Source organism: Eptesicus fuscus, chromosome 6 (assembly GCF_027574615.1).
Source record: "Eptesicus fuscus isolate TK198812 chromosome 6, DD_ASM_mEF_20220401, whole genome shotgun sequence".
Taxonomy (NCBI): domain Eukaryota; kingdom Metazoa; phylum Chordata; class Mammalia; order Chiroptera; family Vespertilionidae; genus Eptesicus; species Eptesicus fuscus.
Genome location: NC_072478.1, coordinates 43499523 through 43525064, shown reverse-complemented (window position 1 = coordinate 43525064; position 25542 = coordinate 43499523). Strand labels below are relative to the sequence as shown.

Below are 25542 nucleotides of genomic sequence, written 5' to 3'. Positions count from 1 at the left end.
CATCAAGGTTTAGAGATTAAAAGGATAAAGAAAAAGTCAACCTTGGAAGAAATACTAAGCCAGTGATAACACAATGTATCACTTCTGACTCTAAACTTTGGAAGATTTTGCCTGTGGAGGAAAGAAAAAAAATGGCTGTTAACCTCTCAGGCCAAAAAAATGTAGGATCGTAAAGATGAAAGGGAACATCATTTTACAAGTTCTTCATTTTATAAGTGAGAAACGGAGAACAGAAGAGCTGATGAAACTTGCCCAGGATCACGCAGTTGTGAAATACCTAAAACCTAGGTCCTCTATCCCTCAGTATGCTTTTTGTTCCTCTTTTAGTAGTTCCCATTCCTATCCTAACTCCAAAGGAAAAGAAAGGCTGCGGAGGGGAAAGATTTGTAATTTTATGGTCTGAGTTGTGACAAGACATAAAGAAACTGGGAGATAACGCATCTGCTTTCTAACAGGTGTTCACCATAACTTCTCCAATTCCTTCTCCTGGCTTTAATATAAAAGGCAGGTAGATAAAAGCAACTGTTACTTCTTCCCTAAAATTCACATTATAGCCAGGTCTACTATAATGTGACATTACATTCCTAAAAATCACTGCACTGTGCAAAATCATGCAATAGAAACCAGAGAGCTAATGGGGAAATTGGGGTTAGGGTATAACACAAAAACATCATCAACAACAGAGTAGACAAAAAAAGATAGGAACCTGATAAAAATGATAGTACAGTTTTACACTGGGTACGTGGTTAAGAAATTCATAAATGCTACCATCAATGTGGCTCTTTAACTTAAGACCTGAAGTTTGCTTATGGAAGTGGACATCGGAAGTGTTACAGCTTGTAAGTTAGTGTGAAGTGGGTGGATGGAGTGTTCTAACATTAGATGAGGATGGTTGTGGTGCTGGGGGAGCTGGGGGATGTTTAAGGGGTGTGTGTGTGAGCGCATTATTATGCATCTTTACCCATCTAGATGCAGTGTTCTGTGTTCGCCGTTTTTTGTCAGAATGAAAATTGCACATAAGCAAACACAAAATTCATGTTATGCTCAAATTGTTCTCTATTCTCTCAATTCCTTTGGAAATTTGTGTTTTCAAAACCCGTGTTATTCGTAGAATGGACTTTCTTCTTTTGTAAACATAACAGATATGGCTAAAAAGCTTTCCTGACAGCTTTACCATGAAACACAATCTTAAGGTTGTCTTATACTAACTAACTCTCAGATAAACTGGCTTGGCATTATTAAGTGAATTAGTTTAAGCTTTATTCATTTGGTGCCAGGATAAACAAAATTTATTTTTGTAGTCATCATTTTTTAAAAGACCCAAATAGAGAACTTTGTATTTAAAAAGAATTTAAGGTTAACAACGAAGGAAAAATGGTTACCATCACCAGTATAATATTTTTTAAGTGGTACATAGTTTGAGCCAAACAAAAGGATGGCTACAGAAGAGGAGATGAAACCAAGGGTTAGTTCTGTTCCATTGTTGCTCATAGTTATAGTTCTGCCTGAGAGTGAACTGATTCACTTTAGACTTGTTGCAATTTTCAAGAGCTTCTGAAATAAAAGATATAAAAATTAAACAATGAAGGAGTTGTGGATCTGTGAACAAATTTTGAGCAATAGATGATATTTATTGAATTTTTAAAAAGTATGCACGGATTCCTTCTTCCAGATATAGAGTTAGGACATTATGAAATTAGATATTATAATATGTTCATACTCCATGGTCATTTATTCATTTTTTGAAATAAAAATAACTTTTGATCTCTAATCTACAATTAAAAAAAACCTGTCTTCAGAGCTTGAAAGCTTCACTTCTAAGATTTAGATACAGTTTTATTACATTATAAAAAATTCTTCTGTGTAGGTAGATGGGTATAATAAACAAATTGTAGACCAGGACTCTATTTACTTCAACTGGTTGTGATAATCAAATGAGAGAGAAGTGTGAAGACTTTCAGAACTACTAGTGCCTTAACAAGCAAAAGCCTGTTATATTCCCGACATGAGCTTCTAGGCATGCATAGGTTGAATCACTATTACATACTCAGGATCCGCTACAGGTAAATGCACTTTTCTTCATCAGTAGTACCCCCACAGTGTCTAGTAACTTAAATAGTTCATAAATCCTTATATCTTTATGACTTAAAATAAAACTGAACAGATAGAATAATCTTCTAAAGCTCTCTTTAAGAATTTCCTAAATCTCAAGATTTATGTCCTTGAAGAATCACTCCTCAGGAATATCCGCACGTATATGTTCAGCAGTGGTGTGTTGTACAATATTATCAGTCGGTCCAGGACAATGTGAGGCAGCTAGGCAGCTCTCTGTGTAATGTGGTAGCCACTAGCCACATATGAATAACTAAATTTCATTAAAGGAATTAAAATTAAGTTTACAAAATTTCAGTTCCTCAGTCATGTTAACCACATTCTCAGTAGCCACATATAGCCAGTAGCTACTACATAGGACAGTGTAGATATGAAACATTCCCTCATTGCAGAAAGTTCTATTGGATAACATTGCTAAGCTTACTAAAAAAGTTCTGGTCCTCACATGAAGAAAAGACCCCAAACCATAAAGAGCCAAGAATCAGGCATTTTTCATACGGTACATTTGGAAAAGGCTAATAAACATAATTCATCTTTTTAGTTGTACAAGCTACATGAGGGGAAAAGAATAACACAAAAGAGTCATTTTATCACAGGAGGAAACCAGAGTCTTCCCCCAGTGCCATCTTGAGTTTATATGTGGCACTGTTACAGAATTTACCAGGCGACCAAAAAATACGTGGGAGTACCGGAGGCACAGGAAAAACCCATTTGTTTTCAGATGTTTCTCATGTGCTAGTACAGGACTCAGGGGAGACTGTTTCTCTCCAAATCCTGACCAAGCCAATATGGAGGAAGCTTTCCCTTCATACCCTTTGGTTTCTCTGTCCCCCAAATACGGGATGGGACTTCTGGACCTTTTGCGGGCTTTGCAAAAGCCCCGTGTGTTGGGTGGGGGCTGTGAGACCACATCTAAAGGCCTGGCCTGGCACCAGTGCTGATAACTCCGTCTGGGGGTTGTGTATTGTTCATGGTTTGTGGCCTCTCTAAAATGGGAGTAGTACTTAGGTAAACAGGTCTTGCAGGACCAGATAATTAAAGAAGGGGCAGTGACTAGACTATAGGCTAACAAGAATGTGCATTAGGTTACTGGCACAGATTCAGATTGCTAGCCCCCCCCAAAATGTCTCATTTTCCCCATCAGTACATTGAATTTTTGGTTCACTTCACCATGTAAGCTGTCTGAAATGGAATTGAGGATAATCCAGTCCTTTTCCCCCCTCCAAATGTAATGTTATAGCAATAACTTCTTGTGGATATGTATTGAATAAAGTACACCTGAAACTACCTTCCTTGTTATTTTACAACTAGAGGCCCGGCACACGAAATTCGTGCACGGCTACGGTCCCTAGGCCTGGCCTGTGATCAGGGCCATCTTCCTGGGCTGCTGGCAGCCGGCCCTGCCCCCCCACCACTCACCTCCAGCTCCCCATTCACCATTGGGCGATCAATGCCTGCCGGCTGTGGGGGAGGGACTGAGAGGTGGTCCGTGTTCCTCATAGCAACTGGTCGAGCAGTCGTTCTGCCTGTTCCGCCGTTCGGTCGATTTTCATATTACTCTTTTATATATATAGATGATGAACATTTACATGAAAGGTGTTGCATTTGTCCAGGTATTGCTTCTTACATGTTCGCACAGAGACAAATACACAGCTACCTATAATACATGTTCTTTGGCATTACTATGGATAATTTAACTGAAAACAAGGATAACTTCTAAATTTCTGAATGAATTTTAGTAAGAAAATTAGCCATTTGAAATTGTGTGTGCTTTCTTAAAACAACAACAAGAACAAACACTGCTGGTAAGACAGCATCCTCCATGGGGATGAAGTTGAGGAAGATTTAAATTCTGACAGAATAACACTATTCCAATAAAAAATAGTTTTAATGTTAGGCAAAAATAAAGTTTCACCCCTGCGATGGCTTCTATGGGCTACTGCTCAAGGTTCAAGCAGAGGTGAACTTTGGCTCAGATCAAACAGTTATAAGAGGTCACAGGTGTAGGAGGTGCCTGGGAAGAATGCCATGGGACTGAAAAGATACAAGATTAGGTGTTGGCTAAGAAGCCACTTTTTTATTTTAATTAAAATAAGCAAAGTGAAACAAAACCTTTATAAGCACATTCATTGATAAGAGAATGTCAAACCTTCAAAAGTGGCAAATTATTTTAGTGAAAAGATGGCTCTATTAAAGACTATTGACAGACCTAAACCTCCCAGATCTCACTCCATTGAAGGAATAGTTTGAAATGCTAATCAGAGTACAAGAACTGTATTTGGACTGTTGAATGAACATTAATCAATGTTACTTCACCTAAAGTTGTTTCCTGCAGATAAGTGAAGTTTATTGCACACAGCTCTGGTACTTTTTAAAAAGCATGTGGTATGATTTCAGTGTGGGTTGGCAATACTCTCTTTAAGGAAGAGTCTACCTCTTTCTAAATCTATGAAATTTTTTGTGGAAAAGAATAGCAATATTCTAGCAACATCACTCAATTCTTTTTTAGTGCAAACCTGTTGAGTCAACAAATCTCAAATTACTTTTAAATAAACTTTCAGTTAAATTAATATACTTTAGATTAAAGTAGTTTTTTAATTTTAATTGTCCATTGATATTCTATTAAACTACATTCATTCATTTTTGTTCTAGTACTTTTGTTTCATTTATTGGTAAATACTTTTCCTCTAAATTTCTCCTAGCAATTTAAACTTCTGTGCAGACCTTTTGTTGTTGGTATTTGCTATGGTCTGATCCATACTGTTTGTTCCACTTCAACTAACATTTCAGTTTTAGTTTCAATGTTAATTTCCTCTAATCTGCTAGCCTCTGCCAGTGTCTTGGCTAAAATTAGCAGTGCTTCAACGTACGTATTCTGAGCTTTGATTTTTCTTTTTGCTCATGAGCATATTTTGAAACATCATGAGACAACTCCCTTGCAAAGTTACTTGGATTTCCTTTGAGTTGCTGTACTCACTGCGCTCAGGGCTAGCGGCTAAAACTCCCACCTGCTCAGCAACCCGGTGATCCGCCTCCACAGCGCTGCTGGCTGCTGGTGCGGAGCCTGCACCAACCTCATTCCTTCTGCCCTCCAGGCACCTCACCAGCCTCTACTTCCTTCTGGGACAGTTACCTACTAGTAAGCACAGGGCAGGGGTAGAGGAGAGGGGTGGGGAGGGGTGGGGAGGGGAGGGGAGGGCTCTTGCACTGGAGACCCTGTTCCTTAGGCTCTCCTGGTGGCCTGGCCAGCCTTTACTTCCTGCGGGGACAATGACCTAAACGCCTGGCTGGAGGGGGAGGGAGGCTCTATCAGAGGAGATCCAGAGGCCTTGCCTGAGAGCAGCAGGGTAGGGAGCACCCTCCTTCAGTGTCTGTGCCAGAGTGCGTGCTCATGTGACTCAGGTGAGTCCTCAAGCCCTTAGCCAATCCACCAGCAAATTAGAAAGGCTTTTGTGTATTTGAAGAGGTGATTTTTCAGGGAACTCTGAGAGTGCCATTCTCTCTAAACATCACAGAATTAGGTATTATTTGTACTATTTATGGATAAAACCAAAGACCAAGGAATTTCACACAGTTGTGCAAGATTATCTGAAACTGATTTTTTTTTTTTCATTGAATATCAAGAAACTCATCTGAACCACTAATGTCACTGACCTCTCTTGTAAGATTTCCCTGGTAATCGCTAATCCTTGGTCAGCGCACCAGGCCGTTTACCCATGTATTTATCTACTAAGTGCTGAGCGTCACAGGAGAACATATATTCCAGGCTTCTCAAACTTGACTGCACATTACAATCGCTGGGGAGGTTTTTTGTTTTATTTATTTATTTGTTTGTTTGTTTTTAATATTGATACCTGGACCCCACACCAGACCAACGGGAATAGAATCTCTAGGGGTGTGGCTCAAGAATCATTTTCTTTTCAAACCTCCTCTGTGAGAATCACATTCTAAATTAGTAGTTGTCAGATGATATTGATAGTAAGAATCAATATATCGAGGGGGAATGGGTTGAAATGCAGATTCCTGACATCTTGGTTTAGACTTTAAGAAATATTGCTCTAGTTTCTCATTTTCTGATATGTAGCCACAGACTACATATGACTATTTAAATTTATATTAGAATGAAAAACTCAGTAGTTCACCCTAGCCGGTGTGGCTCAGGTGGTGGAACGTCATCCCATGCACAGACAGAGAGGTCAGAGCACATGCCAGGCTTGCAGGGTCTATCTCCAATGGGGGCATGCAGGAGGCAGCCAATCAATCTCTCTCTCTCTCTCTCTCTCTCAAATCAATAAAGACAAAATTTAAAAAAAAATACAGTTGTTCTCTTGTCCTAGACACTTGTCCTGGACACAACCCACCTGTGCAGATTACAGATTCCTACCATTGCAGAGTTCCGTCGAACAGCACTGTTGTAGATTGTTAGCTCTGAGTGCAGCAGCGATGTCCACAGGTCCCCACCTTTCATGTAGGTTCCAGACTAACAAGGGACGCGGATATGAGCAAAGAAGTTCAGAAAGGGGAAGTGCTGCATCCTGCCTTAGTCTAAGATAGGGGCTTAATCACAAGGAACAGCAACCGCCTGTAATTATTGGAATCGAGAGTCTAGAGGTTCAAAGAAAGTCTCTCTGAGGAAGTGACATTTAACTGAGACAATCCAGTGGTTAGTAATGGTTGTAGAGTTGCAAGAAGGAGAAAACGTAAGGACTGTCCAAAGATAAGGTGTCCTGGAAGGAAGTCCTGCTTTAAAGGTGATTCACATTTATAAACGACAGTGTATGATACGAAGATGAAAAGCTACAGTGCCACGTCCTTGAACGAATTAAAGACGCGAAGGCTTTTCATTTAAGGGAAGGGATTAATTAAGCAGTTCAGAAAAGTATCTGAAGTTTCCCTTTCCACACATGCGTACTCCAGATACGCACATGTCCAAACTCTCTTCCAAAAAAGATAGGGCCTAAATACAATGGTTTCACTTTGTGATTATAAGAGACCTCAATGATCATGTGGTTTGTTCTTGCTTCGGATTCACATTGAGAAATGGAGGCTCCCATTGTTGTGAATTTCTTAAAACCTAAAAGTGAACTGGGGGCTACGTCAGGCTTGAGGATATTTATAATACAATATTCCAGTTCAGTACTTTTCGTATCATGCCACTTAAACTGAAAATTTTCTTTCAAGTTGCTTCATATGCATTAATGCCTAAACATAATGATCTTTATTGGAAGACTCTTAGCAGGTACTAGAAGGTTTGTTTCACCTCAGTTTTCTTATATGTAAAATGTCAATCATTAAGATCTGTGTACCTCTCCCTTTTATGTAATTAAAAAGATATAACATATATAAAAATATTATGAAGACTTCTGGTTTCTGTTCTAACATTTGAAGATCTCGAAAGTTGTCACTTCTGTCATCACAGTAAGAAAAAAGCTAAACAAACTGAAAATCAACAATTTTATTACATCCATCAGAGAATTAGGGTCATGGGACAGATCACTGTCCTGAACACTGAAGACGTAGGTGAAGGCAAAGAATCACAGCTTACTAGGAGCCAGTAATGGGTAGAGGGCACTTGCAGTAACTGGTGAATTGCTGGAGACTGAATGTGGACTAAATCAAGCATTGAAAAGCTGGGGAAGCAGGACCCGGTCTTAGGGGAGCATCCACACTTCCATGGGTCTTACCTTCAGAAGCCACTTGAGGTTCTCACAGTGAAGATCAGAGAAAAAAACGCCCTCTTGCTTCTGGCAAGGGGAGGGAAAGGGCAATCATTTTGAAATACATCCAGTGCTTTCAGTTTTCTGAAACAAAGGCGAGCCCTCAGGGAAACTTCTTTGTGAAAGTGTCATCTGACCTAGAGGAAGAGCAATTAGACAACTTCAGCCCCTGTTTGCCTTTCTCCCTGGCATGGTTAAGAAACTCTTCTGAAGGTTACAGCCCACTAATTCTAGCTCACTGAAAATGGAGATTTAATCATAAAGTTCCCCAATACTTTATGACCATAGTGAAGGGGCTCCGGGATAATAACAGTGGATTACAACGGAGAGATCTGCAAGACACACTGTTTAAGGAGTTTCTAAGAAAAGGACATGAAAGGAAACTGAAGCCTGTGACGCCTGCAGCTAGAGCAAACATTACACACTGTCAAGCTCCTTGCCAGATTAACATAAAACCTCACAGGAGAGGCCTATTTATCTTAGCTCCTATTATCCAATATATCACGTCTGGCTTTCAACAAAAAAATTACAAGGTGTAATAAAAGGCAAGAAAAAAATGCAGTCTGATGAGATAAAGCAAACATCAGAACCAGGCTCAGATATGGTAGAGACTTTGGAATTATTAAACTGGGAATTTAAAAATACCTACAATTAACATGCTAAGAGCTCTATTGGGAAAAAATGGACAACATTTAAGAACAGATGTATAATATTAACAGAGAGTTGAAAACTCTAAGAATCAAAAGAAAATGTTAGCACACATAAAACACTGCACCAGAAATGAAGAATGCCTTTCACAACTGAAACATAATCAGTGAGCTTGAATATATGTCTGTAAAAACTTTCTAAATTTAAATGTAAAGAGAAAATAGAATTTAAAGTAAATGAAATATTCAAGAATTATGAAAAAATTAAAAAAGTGTAACACACAGGTAATGGGAATGCCAGGGGAAAAAAGAGACAGGAGAAGAAATATTTGAAGTAATAATGGCTGGCAACTTTAGAAAATTAATGGCATACCAAACCACAGTTCCAGGAAGCTCTTAGAACACCAAAGAGGATTAAAAAAAAATCTACATGAAGGCCCATCATATTCAAATTTCAGAAAATCAAACAAAGAAAAATACTGAAATAAGACAGAGGGGAAAAGATATCCTATAGAGTAGCAGAGAGAAGAATTACATCAGACTTTTCTTTGGGAACCATGCAAGCAAGAGAGACTGAAGAGAAATATTTAGAGTGTTGAAGGAAAATCCACTGTTAGAATTCTGCATCCAGTGTAATTATTATTTTAAAGTGAATGGGAAATAAAGACTTCTCAGGCAAACAAAACTGAGGAAATTATTCACCAGTAGACGTGTGTTGGAAGAAATGTTAAAAGAAGTTCTTAACAGAGAAAGAAAAATGGTGCAGGTCAGAAACTTGGATCTACATGAAGAAAAGAACACTAGAGGGGAGAGGAAAAAATGGCGACGGAATAGAGTCGGGTTTGGAGTCTGTTCCTGGGGCGGAGAGTCGGAGCAGCAGAGGCTCGCAGAGGGAGTGTATGTGGGCAAGCCAAGGGACAGCTAAACTCCAGGAGAAGGCGGGGGAGTGCTGGGCAGTGTTCCTCTGACCGCGCAGCACCCACAGGGGCTGGGCCCCCTCCCGGAGCTGCGGGCTCGCCGGGCGCCTCGCCATCTTGCAAGGAAAGGAGGATTTTAGTGGAAACCTGACTTTCCGCGACAACTGCAAACACTGAACTGCTGGGAGCACCAGACCACCGGTCCCCTATCAGCGCAAACATTCGGATTCAAAGAAACTCTTCACTGCACCACGGAAAGGTCAGATTTCGCCTGAAATGAGGGGCGGTTTCTAATCCCCGAGGTGGGTGAGGGAGGCGCTGGGTGAGGGAAGCGCGGCAGCCACAGGACCGGCAGGAGCCGGGAGGTCTGTGCCTAGAAAAATCGGCGGCAGTTGGAACTGCCGTGATCCGTGAATGAGGAGGGGGGTCTTCTGAGCTGCTAACAGAAGTGACCTCTTGAAAGCAACTCATTTTAATCTGACGAGGAGGGTCAGACTAAGAATTTTCAAAGGAGTGCAGGCTCCTTAGCCTGGTGCACAGACCCACGGTCCGCACACTTGGGCTCTTTCCGACTCTGATTGCTAAGCCCAATACAGAGGTAAACCCGGGTGGAAACCCTGAAAGCCTGCAGGGGGAAGGTGTTTTTTCAGAACCTGGGGACCAGAGCTGCGTGTGACCATCAGAGAGGCAGCTCTGAGGCGCACACCTCCACAAACCGGTAGTGAGGGCCATAGAGGGAAAAAAAAAAGAAAAAAAAAGAGCTAGAGAGGCCCGGAAGTCAATTCAGAAACACTGCCACCCAGGGGCTGAAACGCTAATTGTCTCTGGTGTAATAAAAAATAAATACGAGAAATTAAGACACGGCTGGCTTAAAAAGCAGGACTGGCTTCCAACACTGAGGAGCCCTGGAATGAAGCTGAACTGAAATACCGCCCAGACTGGGAAAAAGGCGTACCAAACAGAATAATAGAGGAAGTGAATGACAGCCGCTACTGCACATTTTAGTCTTCCTATTTTTTAAGTTTCAATTCTTTTTTCAATTTTTTAAATTTTTTATTCTCATATTTTTTATTTTCATTTTTTGCATCTTTTACTTAAGAAACTAATTTTTTTTCTTTTTCCTCACTCGATTTTCACCTTTTTAATTATTACATTTTTATTTTCAATCAGCACTATTATTACTATTATTTTACTTTTTTTTTTTTAATGTCATTTGATTTTCTCTTTCTTTTATTTTTGGATTAGTGTCCTACATTCGATTTGCATCTTTCCCTTACAATCGCTTTACCCTATCTCAAAGCTAACATTATGCCATCACTCTCCTCCTAACCTTTCCCCTTTTGGTCCCCAGTTTATCTTAACCCTTTCTGGCTTTAGATTTTCCCTACTTTTTCAGTTTACTCCCTGCTAAAACTTCACCCTACTTATATATCTAATTCCCAACCCCCTGCTCCAAATCCATACAAACCTCTCTCTACGCTACCTTAAAAAAATTATTTTTCTCTCTGGCCTTTTGTTGTTGTTTGCTTGAATGTTGATTAGATTGAATTTTTATGCTTTTTTATGAGATTGTTTTGATTATTCTTTTTGTTGGTTTGGTTGGTTCTTTTGTTTGCTTTGTTTTTGTTTGTTTTTTACTTTTGCTTTCCCTTGCCTCACTTGATATTAGCTGCTGTTGCAGTTTGTATTAATCTCCAGGCTCGTGTTGCTGGAATTTGCTGGGAATAGTGGTTGTTCTAGTGGAGTTTACTCCCCATATATATAGTTTGTTCCCCTTTTCTCTCTTGGTATCATTCTTGTCTCTCTTACTTTTTTTTTCTTTTCTTTTTCTTTTCTGTTATTTCTTTTTCTTTTCTTTCTTTCTGCTCTTTTCCCAAGTTCAGATTCACACTCTTTGTTTTTTGTTTTTTTTTTTCGTTGTTGTTCTTTCTTTTTACTCTCCCTCTTCCACTCCTATTCCCTAATTTGTCTTTCTCTGGTGGTTACCTTTATTGGAGGTTATTAATATCGTGAATACAATTCTGTTCAGTGCCTTGTCTGTTGTGCCTGGTTGTGTTGTATTTTATACCTTTAAATCAACGCCAGAGAGAGAAATCTATATAACCAGACATCCGGAGAAGAGAGACCATGAGGAGACAAAGAAACAGCCCCCACAGGAAAGAGAAGCAGGCATCACCAGAAAAGGAAGTAAACGATTTAGAGGCAAACAACCTATCAGAGAAAGAATTCAGAGAAATGGTCATAAAGTGGCTGAAAAGGATGGAAGACAAATTCGACAATATGAGTAAGAACCAAGAAGAAATGAAGAAGAACCAAGAAGAAATGAAAAATGACATCGCTGCTGTAAAGAACTCAATAGAAAGCATCAAGAGTAGACTAGATGAAGCAGAGGACCGCATAAGTGAGCTAGAAGACAAGATGGAAAAAAATACCCAATTACAACAGCTTCTAGAAACAAAAATTAGAAAGATTGAGGAGAGCGTAAGAGAACTTCGGGACAATACAAAACAAAACAACATCAGGATAATAGGGGTGCCAGAAGGAAAGGAAACTGAGCAAGGAATAGAAAACCTGTTTGAAGAAATAATAACAGAAAACTTCCCTGATATAGGGAAGAAAAAACCCACACAAATCCAAGAAGCTCACAGAGTTCCAAGCAAAATGAACACCAAAAGACCGACGCCAAGGCACATTATAGTTAAGTTGGCAAACACCAACGACAAAGTAAGAATCTTACAAGCAGCCAGAGAGAGACAGACAGTTACATACAAAGGAACCCCCATCAGACTAGCAACTGATTTCTCAACAGAAACTCATCAGGCCAGAAGGGAATGGAATGAAATATACCAAGTCATGCAAAGGAAGGGTCTAAATCCAAGAATACTGTACCCAGCAAGGCTATCAATCAAAATTGAAGGTGAAATCAGGAGCTTCACAGACAAAAAAGGACTAAGGGAGTTTATCACCACCAAACCAGCAATGAAAGAAATGCTAAAGGGTCTGCTGTAAAAAAAAAAAAAAAAAAAAAAGAAAGAAATAGGAAGCAAAGAAGGTACACAGGGGTATAGAATAAAAATGGCGTCAAATAAGTACCTATCAATAATAACTTTAAATGTAAATGGATTGAATGCCCCAATCAAAAGACACAGGGTAACAGACTGGATAAGAAAACAAAACCCAGATATCTGCTGTCTACAGGAAACCCATCTCAAAAAAAAGGATGCATACAGACTGAGAGTAAAGGGATGGAAAAAGGTTTTCCAGGCAAATGGAAATGAAAAAAAAGCGGGGGTTGCAATACTTATATCTGACAAATTAGATCTCAAAGTGAAGGACATAACAAGAGATAATGAAGGCCACTTCATAATACTAAAGGGAGAAATCCAACAAGAAGAAATAACTCTGGTAAACATATATGCACCCAATACAGGAGCACCAAGATACATTAAAAAACTCCTGGAAGATATCAAAGGAGAGATTGACAGTAATACAATCATAGTAGTAGACTTCAATACCCCACTATCACCATTGGACAAATCCTCTAAACAAAAAATCAGCAAAGAAACATCAAACCTAAATGACTCACTAGAACAGATGGAATTAATCGACATCTTCAGAACATTTCACCCCAAAGCCACAGAATATACATTCTTCTCAAGTGCACATGGGTCATTTTCAAAGATAGACCATATGTTAGGACATAGGCAAAGTCTCTCCAAATTCAAGAAGATAGAAATCATATCAAGTATCTTCTCAGATCACAGTGGCATAAAACTGGAAATCAACTACAATAAAAACAACCCAAAGAAATCAAACACTTGGAGACTAAACAGCATGCTATTAAACCATGACTGGGTTACCAAAGACATCAAGGAAGAAATAAAAAACATCATGGCAACAAACGACAATGAAAACACAACAATCCAAAATCTATGGGACACAGCGAAAGCAGTCCTGAGAGGGAAGTTCATAGCTCTACAAGCCTACTGCAAAAAACAAGAAACAATGGTAATAAATTACCTAACCCAACACTCAAAGAGTTAGAGAGAGAGCAACAAGATAAGCCCAGTGTAAGCAGAAGGAAAGAAATAATAAAGATCAGAGCAGAGATAAACGACATAGAGACCAAAGAAACAATACAAAAGATCAACAAAACCAAGAGCTGGTTCTTTGAAAGGATAAACAAGATTGATGGACCTCTAGCCAGGCTCACCAAGAAGCAAAGAGAGAGGACCCAAATAAACAAAATCAGAAATGAAAGAGGTGAAATAACAACAGATCCCGACGAAATACAAAGGATTGTTACAAAATACTACGAACAACTCTACTCCAACAAACTGGACAACCTAGAGGAAATCGACATATTCCTAGAAAAATACAACCTTCCAAAACTCAATCAGGAAGATTCTAAACAGCTCAACATGCCAGTAACTATGGAAGAAATTGAAGCAGTCATCAAAAAGCTTCCGGCAAACAAAAGCCCGGGGCCAGATGGCTTCACAGGAGAGTTTTATCAAACTTTCAAGGAAGAACTAAAACCTATCCTCCTCAGACTATTCCAAAAAATTCAAGAGGAAGGAACACTTCCAGGCTCCTTCTATGAAGCCAGCATCACCCTAATACCAAAACCAGATAAAGACAACTCAATGAAAGAGAATTACAGGCCAATATCCCTCATGAACATTGATGCCAAAATCCTCAACAAAATTCTAGCAAATCGGCTCCAGCAGTACATCAGAAAGATCATACACCATGACCAAGTAGGATTTATCCCAGGAATGCAAGGATGGTACAATATCCGCAAATCAATAAACGTGATACATCACATAAACAAATTGAGAGATAAAAATCACATAGTCATATCAATAGATGCAGAAAAAGCATTTGACAAAATCCAACACCCTTTCTTAATAAAAACTCTCAACAAGGTGGGAATAGAAGGCTCATACCTCAACATAATAAAAGCTATATATGATAAACCCACAGCAAACATCATACTCAATGGGCAAAAACTAAAACCATTTCCCCTAAGAACAGGAACAAGACAGGGATGCCCACTCTCACCACTCCTGTTTGACATAGTACTGGAAGTATTAGCTATCACAATTAGGCAAGAAGAAGAAATAAGAGGCATCCAAATTGGAAAAGAAGAAGTGAAGCTGTCCTTATTTGCAGATGACATGATATTGTACATAAAAAACCCAAAAGATTCCATCAAAAAACTAATAGACTTAATAAATGAATTCGGCAATGTAGCGGGATACAAAATTAACGCCAAGAAATCTATGGCTTTTCTATACACCAATAATGAACTTACAGAAAGAGAGACTAAAAAAGCAATCCCATTTACCATCGCACCAAAAAAATTAAGATACCTAGGAATAAACTTAACTAAGGAGGTAAAAGACCTATACGCAGAAAACTTCAGGACACTGAAAAAAGAGATAGAGGAAGACGTAAACAGATGGAAGAACATACCATGTTCCTGGATTGGTAGAATCAACATCATTAAAATGTCCATACTACCCAAAGCAATCTACAGATTCAATGCACTCCCCATCAAAATACCAACAGCATATTTCACAGACCTAGAAAGAACTCTCCAAAAATTCATCTGGAATAAAAAAAGACCCCGACTAGCCTCAGCAATCCTCAGAAAGAAGAATAAAGTAGGTGGGATCTCAATACCAGATTTCAAGCTGTATTACAAAGCCACTGTTCTCAAAACAGCCTGGTACTGGCACAAGAACAGACATATTGATCAATGGAACAGAATAGAGAACCCAGATATCGACCCAAACCACTATGCTCAATTAATATTTGACAAAGGAGGCAAGAACATACAATGGAGTCAAGACAGTCTCTTCAATAAATGGTGTTGGGAAAACTGGACAGATACATGCAAAAAAATGAAACTAGATCACCAACTTACACCATACACAAAAATAAACTCAAAATGGATACAGGACTTAAACATAAGACGGGAAACCATAAAAATACTAGAGGAATCCACAGGCAACAAAATATCAGACATATGCCACAAGAACTTCTTCACTGACACTGCCCCTAGGGCAATGGAAGCTAAAGAGAAAATTAACAAATGGGACTACATCAAAATAAAAAGCTTTTTTACAGCAAAAGAAACCATCAACAAAACAACAAGAAAGCCCACTGCATGGGAAAACATATTTGCAAATGCTATCACTGATAAAGGTTTAATCTCCAACATCTACAGGCAGCTTATGCAACTTAATAAGAGGAAGATAAATGATCCAATAAAAAAATGGGCAACAGACCTAAACAGAATATTTTCAAAAGAAGACAGAAGAAAGGCCAAGAGACACATGAAAACATGTTCAAAGTCACTTATTATCCGAGAGATGCAAATCAAAACAACAATGAGGTACCATCTCACACCTGTCAGAATGGCTATCATCAACAAATCAACAAACAACAAGTGTTGGCGAGGATGCGGAGAAAAAGGAACCCTCGTGCACTGCTGGTGGGAATGCAGACTGGTGCAGCCACTGTGGAGAACAGTATGGAGTTTCCTCAAAAAACTGAAAATGGAACTCCCATTTGACCCAGTAATCCCACTCCTGGGAATATATCCGAAGAAACTAGAAACACCAATCAGAAAGGATATATGCACCACTATGTTCATAGCAGCACAATTTACAATAGCTAAGATTTGGAAACAGCCTAGGTGCCCATCAGCAGATGACTGGATCGGAAAACTGTGGTACATCTACACAATGGAATACTATGCTGCCATAAAAAAGAAGGAATTCTCATCATTTGCAGCAACCTGGATGGAATTGGAGAACATTATGCTAAGTGAAATAAGCCAGTCAATGAAAGAACAATACCACATGATCTCACTCATTTAGGGATAGTAAAGAACATTATAAAGTGGTGAACAAAAAGATAGATACAGAGACAGTAAAGCATCAAACAGACTTTCAAATTACAGGGGGAAAGTTTGGGAAAGGTTGGGGAGTTTTGAAATCAAACGAAGGACTTGTATGCATGCATATAAGCATAAACAATGGACGCAAAACTCTGGGGGGGAGGGCATGTGTGGGTGTGGGGTGGGGGGGTAATAGTAAGATATGTACACATATAATACCTCAATAAAAATATTTAAAAAAAAAAAAAAAAGAACACTAGAAAATAATAAATGAAAGTAAACAACTTTTTTATTCTTAATTGATCTATGGGATAGCTATAAGTAATTAGCAGTAGTGTATTAGGTGATTATAGCTTATGGATAGTGAAATGAGTAACAGCAATGTTATAAGGGACAGGAGGAAGAATAATTGGGAATAGCCTATTATAAATTACCTGAACTACCTATGAAAGGTATCATGTTATTGAAAGTGGATTTAAATATATACTGCAAACTCTAGGGTAATTTCTAAAAATAAAAAATAAAAATAATTTAAGAGAATTATAAGTGATATGCTAAGAGAAAAGAGAAAATAGAATGATATAAAATATCAAAACAAGAGAAAGCAGAAAAATAGAAGGCAAAAAAGGAAACAAAGAATAAAGGTAATGAAGATAAATCAGTAGGTAGTAGATATTAATCCAGTTCTATCAAGAATCACTTTAAATGTGAATGGTCTAAATATACCAATTAAAAAATAAAGACTGACAGGGTTAATAAAATATAGAACCCAAAGACATGTTGTCTAAAAAAAAATCACTTTAACTTTAAAGACAGTTTAAAAGGGATGGAGAAAGATATAGCATGCTACTATTAATCAAAAGAAAGCTGGAATAGCTATTTTAATTTTAGGCAAAGCTGACTTTTTTCTCAGACTCAGAACAGGAAATCATCAGGGATAAAGAAGGGCATTACATAATGATAAAGCTGTCAACTCTCCAAGAAGACATTACAATCCTGTGTATGTACCTCACACAGAGTATCAAAATACATGAGACAAAAACAGATAAAACTGTAAGGAGAAAGAGACACAAATCCACGACCATAGTTGGAGACTTCAGTCCCCTTCTGTTAGTAATTGACAGATCCAGCAGGCAGAAAATCAGTAGGGATCTAGCTAAACTGACTAGCACCATCATCATCTGGATCTAATTGGCAGTTATATAATATTTCATCCAACCACAGGTGACTAAACATTCTTCCCAACTCACATAGAACATTAGCCAAGATAGACTACATTCTGGCTATAAAACACATCTTTAAAAAAAAAATAGATATCATACAAAGTATGCTCTTAGACCACAATGAAATTAAACTAGAAATAACAGAAAGACATCTGAAAAATCCCAAACTATTGGAAATTTTAAAAACACACCACTAAATAAATCATGGATTAAAGAAGAGTTCTTAAAACAAAATATATTTCAAAGTAAATGAAAATGAAAATACTATTTAATTATATTTATGAGATACAGTGAAATCAGTGCTTACAGAAAATTTATAGCATAGGATGCACATATTAGAAAATAAAGCTCTAAAATCAGTAATAGAAGTTTCCATATAAGAAACTAGAAACAAAAAACAAATTAAATCCAAAATAAGCAGAACAAAATAACAAAAGTTAAGGTAGAAATCAAGAAAATTAAAAACAGAAACTCAATAGAGAAAATTAATAAACAAAAAAGCTGCTTATCAGAAAAGTTCAATAAAGTTGATAAACTTCTAGCCAGGATAAGTAAAAAAAAAAAAAAGATAACACAAATATTAGAAATCAAAGAGCTACTGACACTATGGATATGAAAAGAATAATAAAGGCATGTTACAAACAAAGCTATGCCCAAACATGATAACCTAAATAAAATGGACCAATCCTTTGAAAAAAATAGTAAGCCAAAACTCACCCAATGAAAAATAGACAATCTGAAAAGACCTATATTTTAAAAATTGAATCCATAATTAATAGCCTTCAGAAACAGAAAGTAACAGGCCTAGGTAAATTTGCTGGTGAATTCTACCAAATATTTAAGGAAGAAGTTAAACCAATTATCTGTAATCTCTCCCAAAAAACAGAAACACTTCCTAACTCATTCTATGAGGTCAGCAGTAGCCTAACATTAAAACTAGATAAAGATATTACAGGAAAAAAATGCAGACCAATATCCTCTCATGAACATTGATGCTGAAATCCTCAACAAAATATTAGCAAAAAGAAGCCAACTATGTATAAAAAGAATTATACATAGCTAAGATCTGGAAACAGCCCAAGTACCCATCAGTAAATGAGCGGGTAATTTACACAGCTGTAAAAAAGAAAGAAAGATCTATTACCCTTTGAAACAACATGAAGGGACCTGGAGATTATTATGATAAGCTAAATAAACCAGTCAGTGAGAGACAAATATCACATGATTTCACATATATGTGCAATCTAATGAACAAAATAAACCGATGAACAAAATAGATCCAGAGACATGGAAGCATGCAACAACAGACTGAGGAAGCTCAGAGGTAAGAGGGGTTGGGGTGGGAAGAGATTAAACAAAGAATTTATATGCATATATGCATAACCCATGGACACAGACAATAGTGTGGTGAAGGCCTGGGGAGGGGACAGGAATGGGAGGAAGGGGTCAATGGGGGAAAAAAGGGTTCATCTGTTATACTTTCAACAATAAAGATAAATTAAAAAAATAAAGAATTGTACACAATGACCAAGTGAGATTTATCCCTGAGATGGAAGGCTGGTTCAACACTGAAAAATCAATTAATGCAATCCATCACATCAACAGGTTAAAACAGAAAAATCATACAATCTGCCCCGCTGGCGTGGCTTAGAGGTTGAGCATCAATCTATGAACTAGGAGGTCATTTTTCAATTCCCGGTCAGGATACATGTCCAGGTTGTGGGCTCGATCCCTAGTGGGAGGCATGCAGGAGGCAGCCAATCAATGATTCTCTCTCATCATTGATGCTTCTATCTCTCTCTCCCTCTCCCTTCCTTTCTGAAATCAATAAAAATATATTAAAGAAATATCACACAATTATATCAATAGATGCAGAGAAAGCATTTGACAAAATCCAACAACCACTCATAATGTTAAAAAATGCTCAGCAAACTAGAATACAGGGGAACTTCCTCAACTTGATAAAGAATATCTACCCAAAAATCTACACCTAACCTCCCATTTAATGGTAAGCAACTAAGATCAGGAGCATGACAAAGATGGCCCCTCTCACCACTGCTTTTCAACAACATATTAGAAGTACTAACTCATATAGTAAGACAAGAAAAAGTAATAAAAGGAATACAAATTGGCAAGAAAGTAATAAAAATGTCTTACTTAACAAGTGATATGATTGTCCATATAGTAAATCCCAAACAATTGCCAAAAATAACTCCTGGAACTCATAAGCAATTATAGCAAGGCTGCAGGATACAAGGTTAGTACATAACAGACTGTTGTTTTCCTATATACCAATAAGAAACAATGAAGTTCGTAATTCAAAACACACTAACATTTACATTAGCATTAAACAATGAAATATTCAGGTATAAATCTAACAAAATACACATTATGGCACTTGTGTAATGTTTAGTCACCCTATACACTTACTCACATGGCTTTTACAAAAGTCCTACATTAGTATGGTAATGGCTTTTCTTGTAATAGTAAAAATCCTCTTTGAATTTCTTTTGGTTGGTGAAACAGATACTATTATAGGCCTTTTGAAAAACAAAGTGGTGTAAAGCAAACTTTCAAAAAGTGAGGGGTACTCTTCACTTTATGCCATTTAGGCTTATGGAAGTTTTCATAGGAATGCTCTACCTTTAAACGGGGAAACCTATGTACAAGATGTATATGAGGAAAACTATGAAATCGTGATAAACAAAATTAAATAAATAGATATTCTATGTTCATGGATAAAAGGCAGTATTAAGATGTCACTTCTTTCCAACTTGATCTGTAGATTCAATGCAATCTCAATAAATATCCTAACAGGTTACTTTGTGAATATTCACAACCTGATTCTAAAGTTTATATGGAAAGGCAAAAGACCCAAAATAACCAACACAATACGGAAGAAGATGATCCCAAAATGCAGTGGCTTAAAAATTACTCTCTCACACAGTTCCTGTGAGTCAAGAATTTGAGAGCAATTGGGGTAGGGGTTCCCAGAGTCTCTCAGAAAGCTGGCTGAAGTTCTAGTCATCTGAAGGAAGGATGTGGCTGGGCCTAGGTGGCTTACTCACATGGCTGGCAAGTTGGCTGTAGCTGCTGGCGGGAGACCTCAGTTCCTCTTCATGAGGTCCTTACCAGGGGACTGCTTGAGTGTTACGGCATGGTGTGGATTTCCCCAGAGTGAGAAACCCAAGAAGGTGGAAGTGTCATTATCTTTTAAGACCTAGCATCTGAAGTCACACGCCATCACTCCTGCCATATTCTATTGGTCACCCAGTTAACCCCTGATTTAGTGTGAGAAGAGATTATGTAATGGCGTGGCTACCGGGAGCTGAGGATCATGGTGAGCTGTCTTGGATGCTGTCTAGCAGGAAGAAAAAAGAGAATTACTAGAGTGATGTCCTCATGTGGGTGCAAACAGATAGGATCTAGGGCAATAGGAGAGAGAATAGCCCTTGTTAGATGCAGCGGTCATCAATAGTAACAGTATATTGGTGCAGTAGCAGCTTCTCTGTGAAACAGAAAACAAGGTCATAGGTCAAGAATGAGGACCTGGAAGGAGGTTTTGGAGCTTCATAAATATTTCAAGTTTTTCGGGATTTCTCAAGTGATGCAGTGGTCATTGTCATGTCGCTTGCTTGGTTATATTACCAAGGAGAAAAAAAAGTCCTCTTTTTGATCACTGTTGTATTTATTATAAGAGGTATAGCCTGAGTCTTAGTAAAGTGGAAGAAAGCCATCTGTGTGTGATTTTTTTTTAATTTAAAGAGTGTTTTTTTTTTCCTCTTTGGTCTCAAGAACTTTCTAAATTTGTAGCATGGAAACTTTTATGCTATAAACATCCTTTGGTCTGTAACTAGATTAGTCTGTTACTTCTGCTTATGGAATAGAATATAATACACATAATTAAGTGTGCTTAAAGGGACATTTAAAACATAAGACATGATCTTTTCCTAGCCCAATCAGCCTAAGACTATGAGAGACAAACCTATAGGACAACTAAGTCAGGTTTACTGACTCACTGTGGGGTGTTTCACCAAAGAAAGGAAGATAGTTGTTGTAGGACTTTGCAAAAAGGTGGAGTTTAGGTGCAATGTAAATGAAGTGGTGTTTTGATGGGCTGAAAGCAAAATAGAGTTGTATATAAAGGGGTCTACAATGGTTCTAGACTGTGAGATGGACCCGTTATTCTGTTTTCTTGGAAACAAAATTAAGATGTCCTAGCCATTTTCCTCAGCGGATAGAGTGTTGCACTGCGGACTGAAGGGTCCCAGGTTTGATTCGGGTCAAGGGCATGCACCTAGGTTGCAGGTTCAATCCCAGGTCCTGGTCAGGGTGCATGCAGGAAGCAACCAATCAATGTGTCTCTCTCATCACTGATGTTTCTATCTCTCTCCCTTTCCTTCCTCTCTGAAATCAATAAAATTATTTTTTTTAAAAAAAAGAATATTGCAATAGATGGTGGTTGGGTCAAATTGAAAAAATATTGGATCCATATGCCATTATCATACAACAACATAAACTCAAAATGGATAAAAATCAATTAAAAAAAAAAAGATGTCAAATGTTATGTCCAGAAACCTGCTACGTGAAACTCTGCTCATGGAATATAAATCAAGGCTGCTTTTCTGTGTCATACAACTTAACTTCTTCAGATAGGAGTGGGATGTTTTATTCTTACTGAAATAATTTTAATGATACTCTGGTAGTCTATAATTTCAGAGAAGATTTGTCAATAAATAGTCACTCCAAGAATTGGGCTATTATAGCATTTTATAGTAGCAACGTGTATTTGTGAGAAGTATTGTTTTTTGATAAATATGTACCTTGCTTTATCTAAAGTTCTGATTCTGGATTGGAGAATGGTAAGGAAGGTATTTACTTTTTTAGTCCAAGCACATTTTTAGTTTTCCAGACTATATTATTATAACTTACTGCATTGTTCAAAATATTGATCCAGAAGTCACTTTCCCTTAATAATCTTGATCAAGACACCTAAAGAGTATGTATCATATTTTATTTATTTATTTATTTATTTATTTATTTATTTATTTATTTATTTTAATTTTTTTTGTTAATCCTCACCTGCGGATATTTTTTTCTATTGCATTTTAAAGAGAGTGGAGAAAGAGAGAGAGAGAAACATCGAAGTGAGAGAGACACATCCACTGGTTGCCTCCCACACGCACCTAGACCTGGGCAGAGATCAAACCTGCAACCCAGGTACATGCCCTTGACAGGAAATTGAACCCTCTACCATTCTGTGTGCAGTGTGACGCTCTAACCACTGAGGAACACTGGCCAGAGCTGAATCATACTTTAAATTTGTAATATAAGAATGTTGGAAGGAGTCCTCACCAGCCTATTTATATAAACCTAGAGCTCTTACATTAGAGCCTGAATTACAGTGCCCCTTGCATATGTTTACAAGACCTCAGCATCTAAGTATTCCACAATTATGTCTGCTAGTTTCCACACTGTCAGTTTCCCAGGGTGACATCTTCACATTCTTCCTTTCTTGTTGTAGCTTCCATGGCTAACAACTACAGATATCAAAGTTGTCTGAGGAAGACCTCCTGTCGCTATGACTGATGGGTGTAGTGCATTATACCACGTTTTTATAACTGCAGCTCCCAAAGTGGGGGGCAGAGCATTGTTGGATTCTCTAAGAACCTCAGAGGAAGTCTCTCTTCACTCTGTGAGGAGAGCCACAGATGGGCCTTGAAGCAGTCCTGCTCAGAAAAGCTGCCTGTCTTCTGCGCCTTATCTTCTGCAAGCAATCCTCAAAACTTAAAACAAACAAACAAACAAAAGAAAACAACAACAAAAAAAACCAACAAATAAATCAAGTCAATAGTCTCAGAGATCTAGCTATGATTCTACCTTACAATGATGATCAAACCACAATACTTAACATCGGCCTCCAAGTCACCACAGTTTTGTTAAGAACAAAGAACTAGCTTTCAGTGTGTATAGTCAAAGGGCACATCTATTGATTTTCTAAAAACAAGGTATTTTAAAGTCTCCATCATTAGAGACCAAAAACTTCTCACGATACCACATGTAGTTTAAAATTTTTACTCATCAAAAAAATTAAATCTCTTGAGTCCAGGTATCCTATTGCATAAGGAACCTTTAAAATACTCTCCAATGAACACACATGGCTTCTCATACTTGACTTGTTGGCATGATCATGTGGTTTTTCTTCAACAGTATTTCTAGTCAGTGAATTCACAGAATGAGAGTCAACATACCTCTGGTGGAAGGACAGAGGACACAGGCCACAGAGGGTGCTGATGAGAGTACCATTGATGAGATCTAGGGAGGGCTCTAAGTGGGGTGGAGAAATAACTGAGGAAAGAAAGACACTGATGGGGCTGTAAAGGAACACCCTCTGGATGGTGTATGATAACAACTAATAACTATTGAGCATTTACTTTGGGCAATCTGCACAAAGACCCTTATCTGAATTGTCTTGTTGAATTCCTACAACAATGTAGTGAGTTACATGCTATTCTTATCTTCACTTTATAGATGAGGACACAAAACAAGGTTCAAAGAGTAACTGGCTCAGATTAAGTGGTAGTGCTAGTTCTCAAGCCAAAATCTCTCTGATTTCTGTGCTTGGGTTATTAATACTTAAGGTACTTTCCAAAATATTGTGAGATATAAACCTCATCTGATCTCTTTAAGTAGATCTTAATTGGACACCAAAGCAAGTATCTGAAGCAGCAGAAGAACTGTATCTATGTAACTAAATTCTTAATTCTGCTTTCTCCACTGCCAATCAACTACAACTTGACTTTCTTGTTTCTGACTACTGAGTCCTCCTATATTGACTCTATTCCCATGATTGTTAGACTTTTGGGGTAGATGTCTCATTTGCAAAGTTCTAGGGATCTAATGCACAGCACGGTGACCATAGTAATACTGCATTGTATATAAGAAATTTGCTAAAAGAGTAGATCTTACATGTTCTCATCACACATGCACAAAAAGTAACTAAAGTACCACATCTATTAGTCTGATCTGTTCATTTAAACATAAGCTTTATTTAATACTCAGTGTATCAAGCCCTCAACTTCCCAACCCTTGATTAGCTCACTCAGGTGGCATCGCTGTGTATGGGAGATGTGGTGTGGCTATTGGGACATTATGAAGATGAATGATTCAGAGTCCTAACATGCTATGTTTTACGCATCCTCTAATTTCCAGGACAGTGTCCCACTTAATTTCTGTCTTTCCTGTTGGGATTTATGGCTAAAGTGTATCTCTTGTCTTTGGTTCCTATCACTCCATGGAAACTGTTAAGATTATCAGTGGCAGCCACTTTGCTAAATTCAATGGTTAATTCTCTGTTATTATTTATGTGACCCTTTAGTAGCATCTGTCACAATTGATTCTCCCCTTCTCTTTGATGTTTTCCATGCAAATGCCTTTCAGAACACATTCTCTTCATTTTCCTCCTACACTCTGAAGGCTCCTTTATCAGCCTGCTTGGATGGTATTTTGTGTCCGTCTCAATCTATTGATATCTACTGTTGTGGCTGGACCAGCCCTTGTGCTTTATATTATGACTGCAAGCGACCCCCAGCAATAACCATCAGGGAACTTTGGGGGGAAAAATGTATTACTTATAGGTTCTGGAAATTACATGGCACACCTGGGGCCACCAGTGAGGTCACAGATAGAGAGAGAGTCTTTAAAAGTCTGAAAGACTTTAAAGTCTTTTCAGGTTTGTATCCTAATCTCCTCTGTACTGGACCCTTGTGCCATCAACCAAGAATCACTATTTAACCATTTCACTCTCTAAAGTTATATAACCCCTTTGTTAATCCATAGGCTTGGAGTTTTTGTCTATTTTTGTTTTATTATCTATATTTCAATCTCTAGTTCCAGTCTAAATTATTTTTCTCAACTGATTTGGCTACATCTCCAACCATAAATTCTCCTTCTCGTTCAGGAGCCTCGGATGTTCAAAGCACTTTAGAATTATTCTAAAGGTCCCAGTTAGAGGTG

General features: G+C 38.0%; 1 protein-coding gene and 1 long non-coding RNA gene across 2 annotated transcripts in view; both read right to left on the bottom strand.

Annotated features, from left to right (window-relative positions):
• Positions 1-1491, bottom strand: part of TMEM144 (transmembrane protein 144) — a 65177-nt gene extending 63686 nt beyond the window's left edge. Inside the window, 1 exon segment of the mRNA XM_054717660.1 lies at positions 1383-1491. Within this exon segment, the coding sequence (XP_054573635.1) occupies positions 1383-1491 (109 nt within the window).
• A 4987-nt stretch (positions 1492-6478) lies between these two features.
• Positions 6479-20674, bottom strand: LOC129149451 (uncharacterized). Its single transcript, XR_008556346.1, has 3 exons — positions 20595-20674; positions 7797-7966; positions 6479-6592 (listed from the first exon to the last, which is right to left on the bottom strand). It is a non-coding gene; the product is annotated as an uncharacterized LOC129149451 (long non-coding RNA).
• Between the last annotated feature and the right edge of the window lie 4868 nt (positions 20675-25542).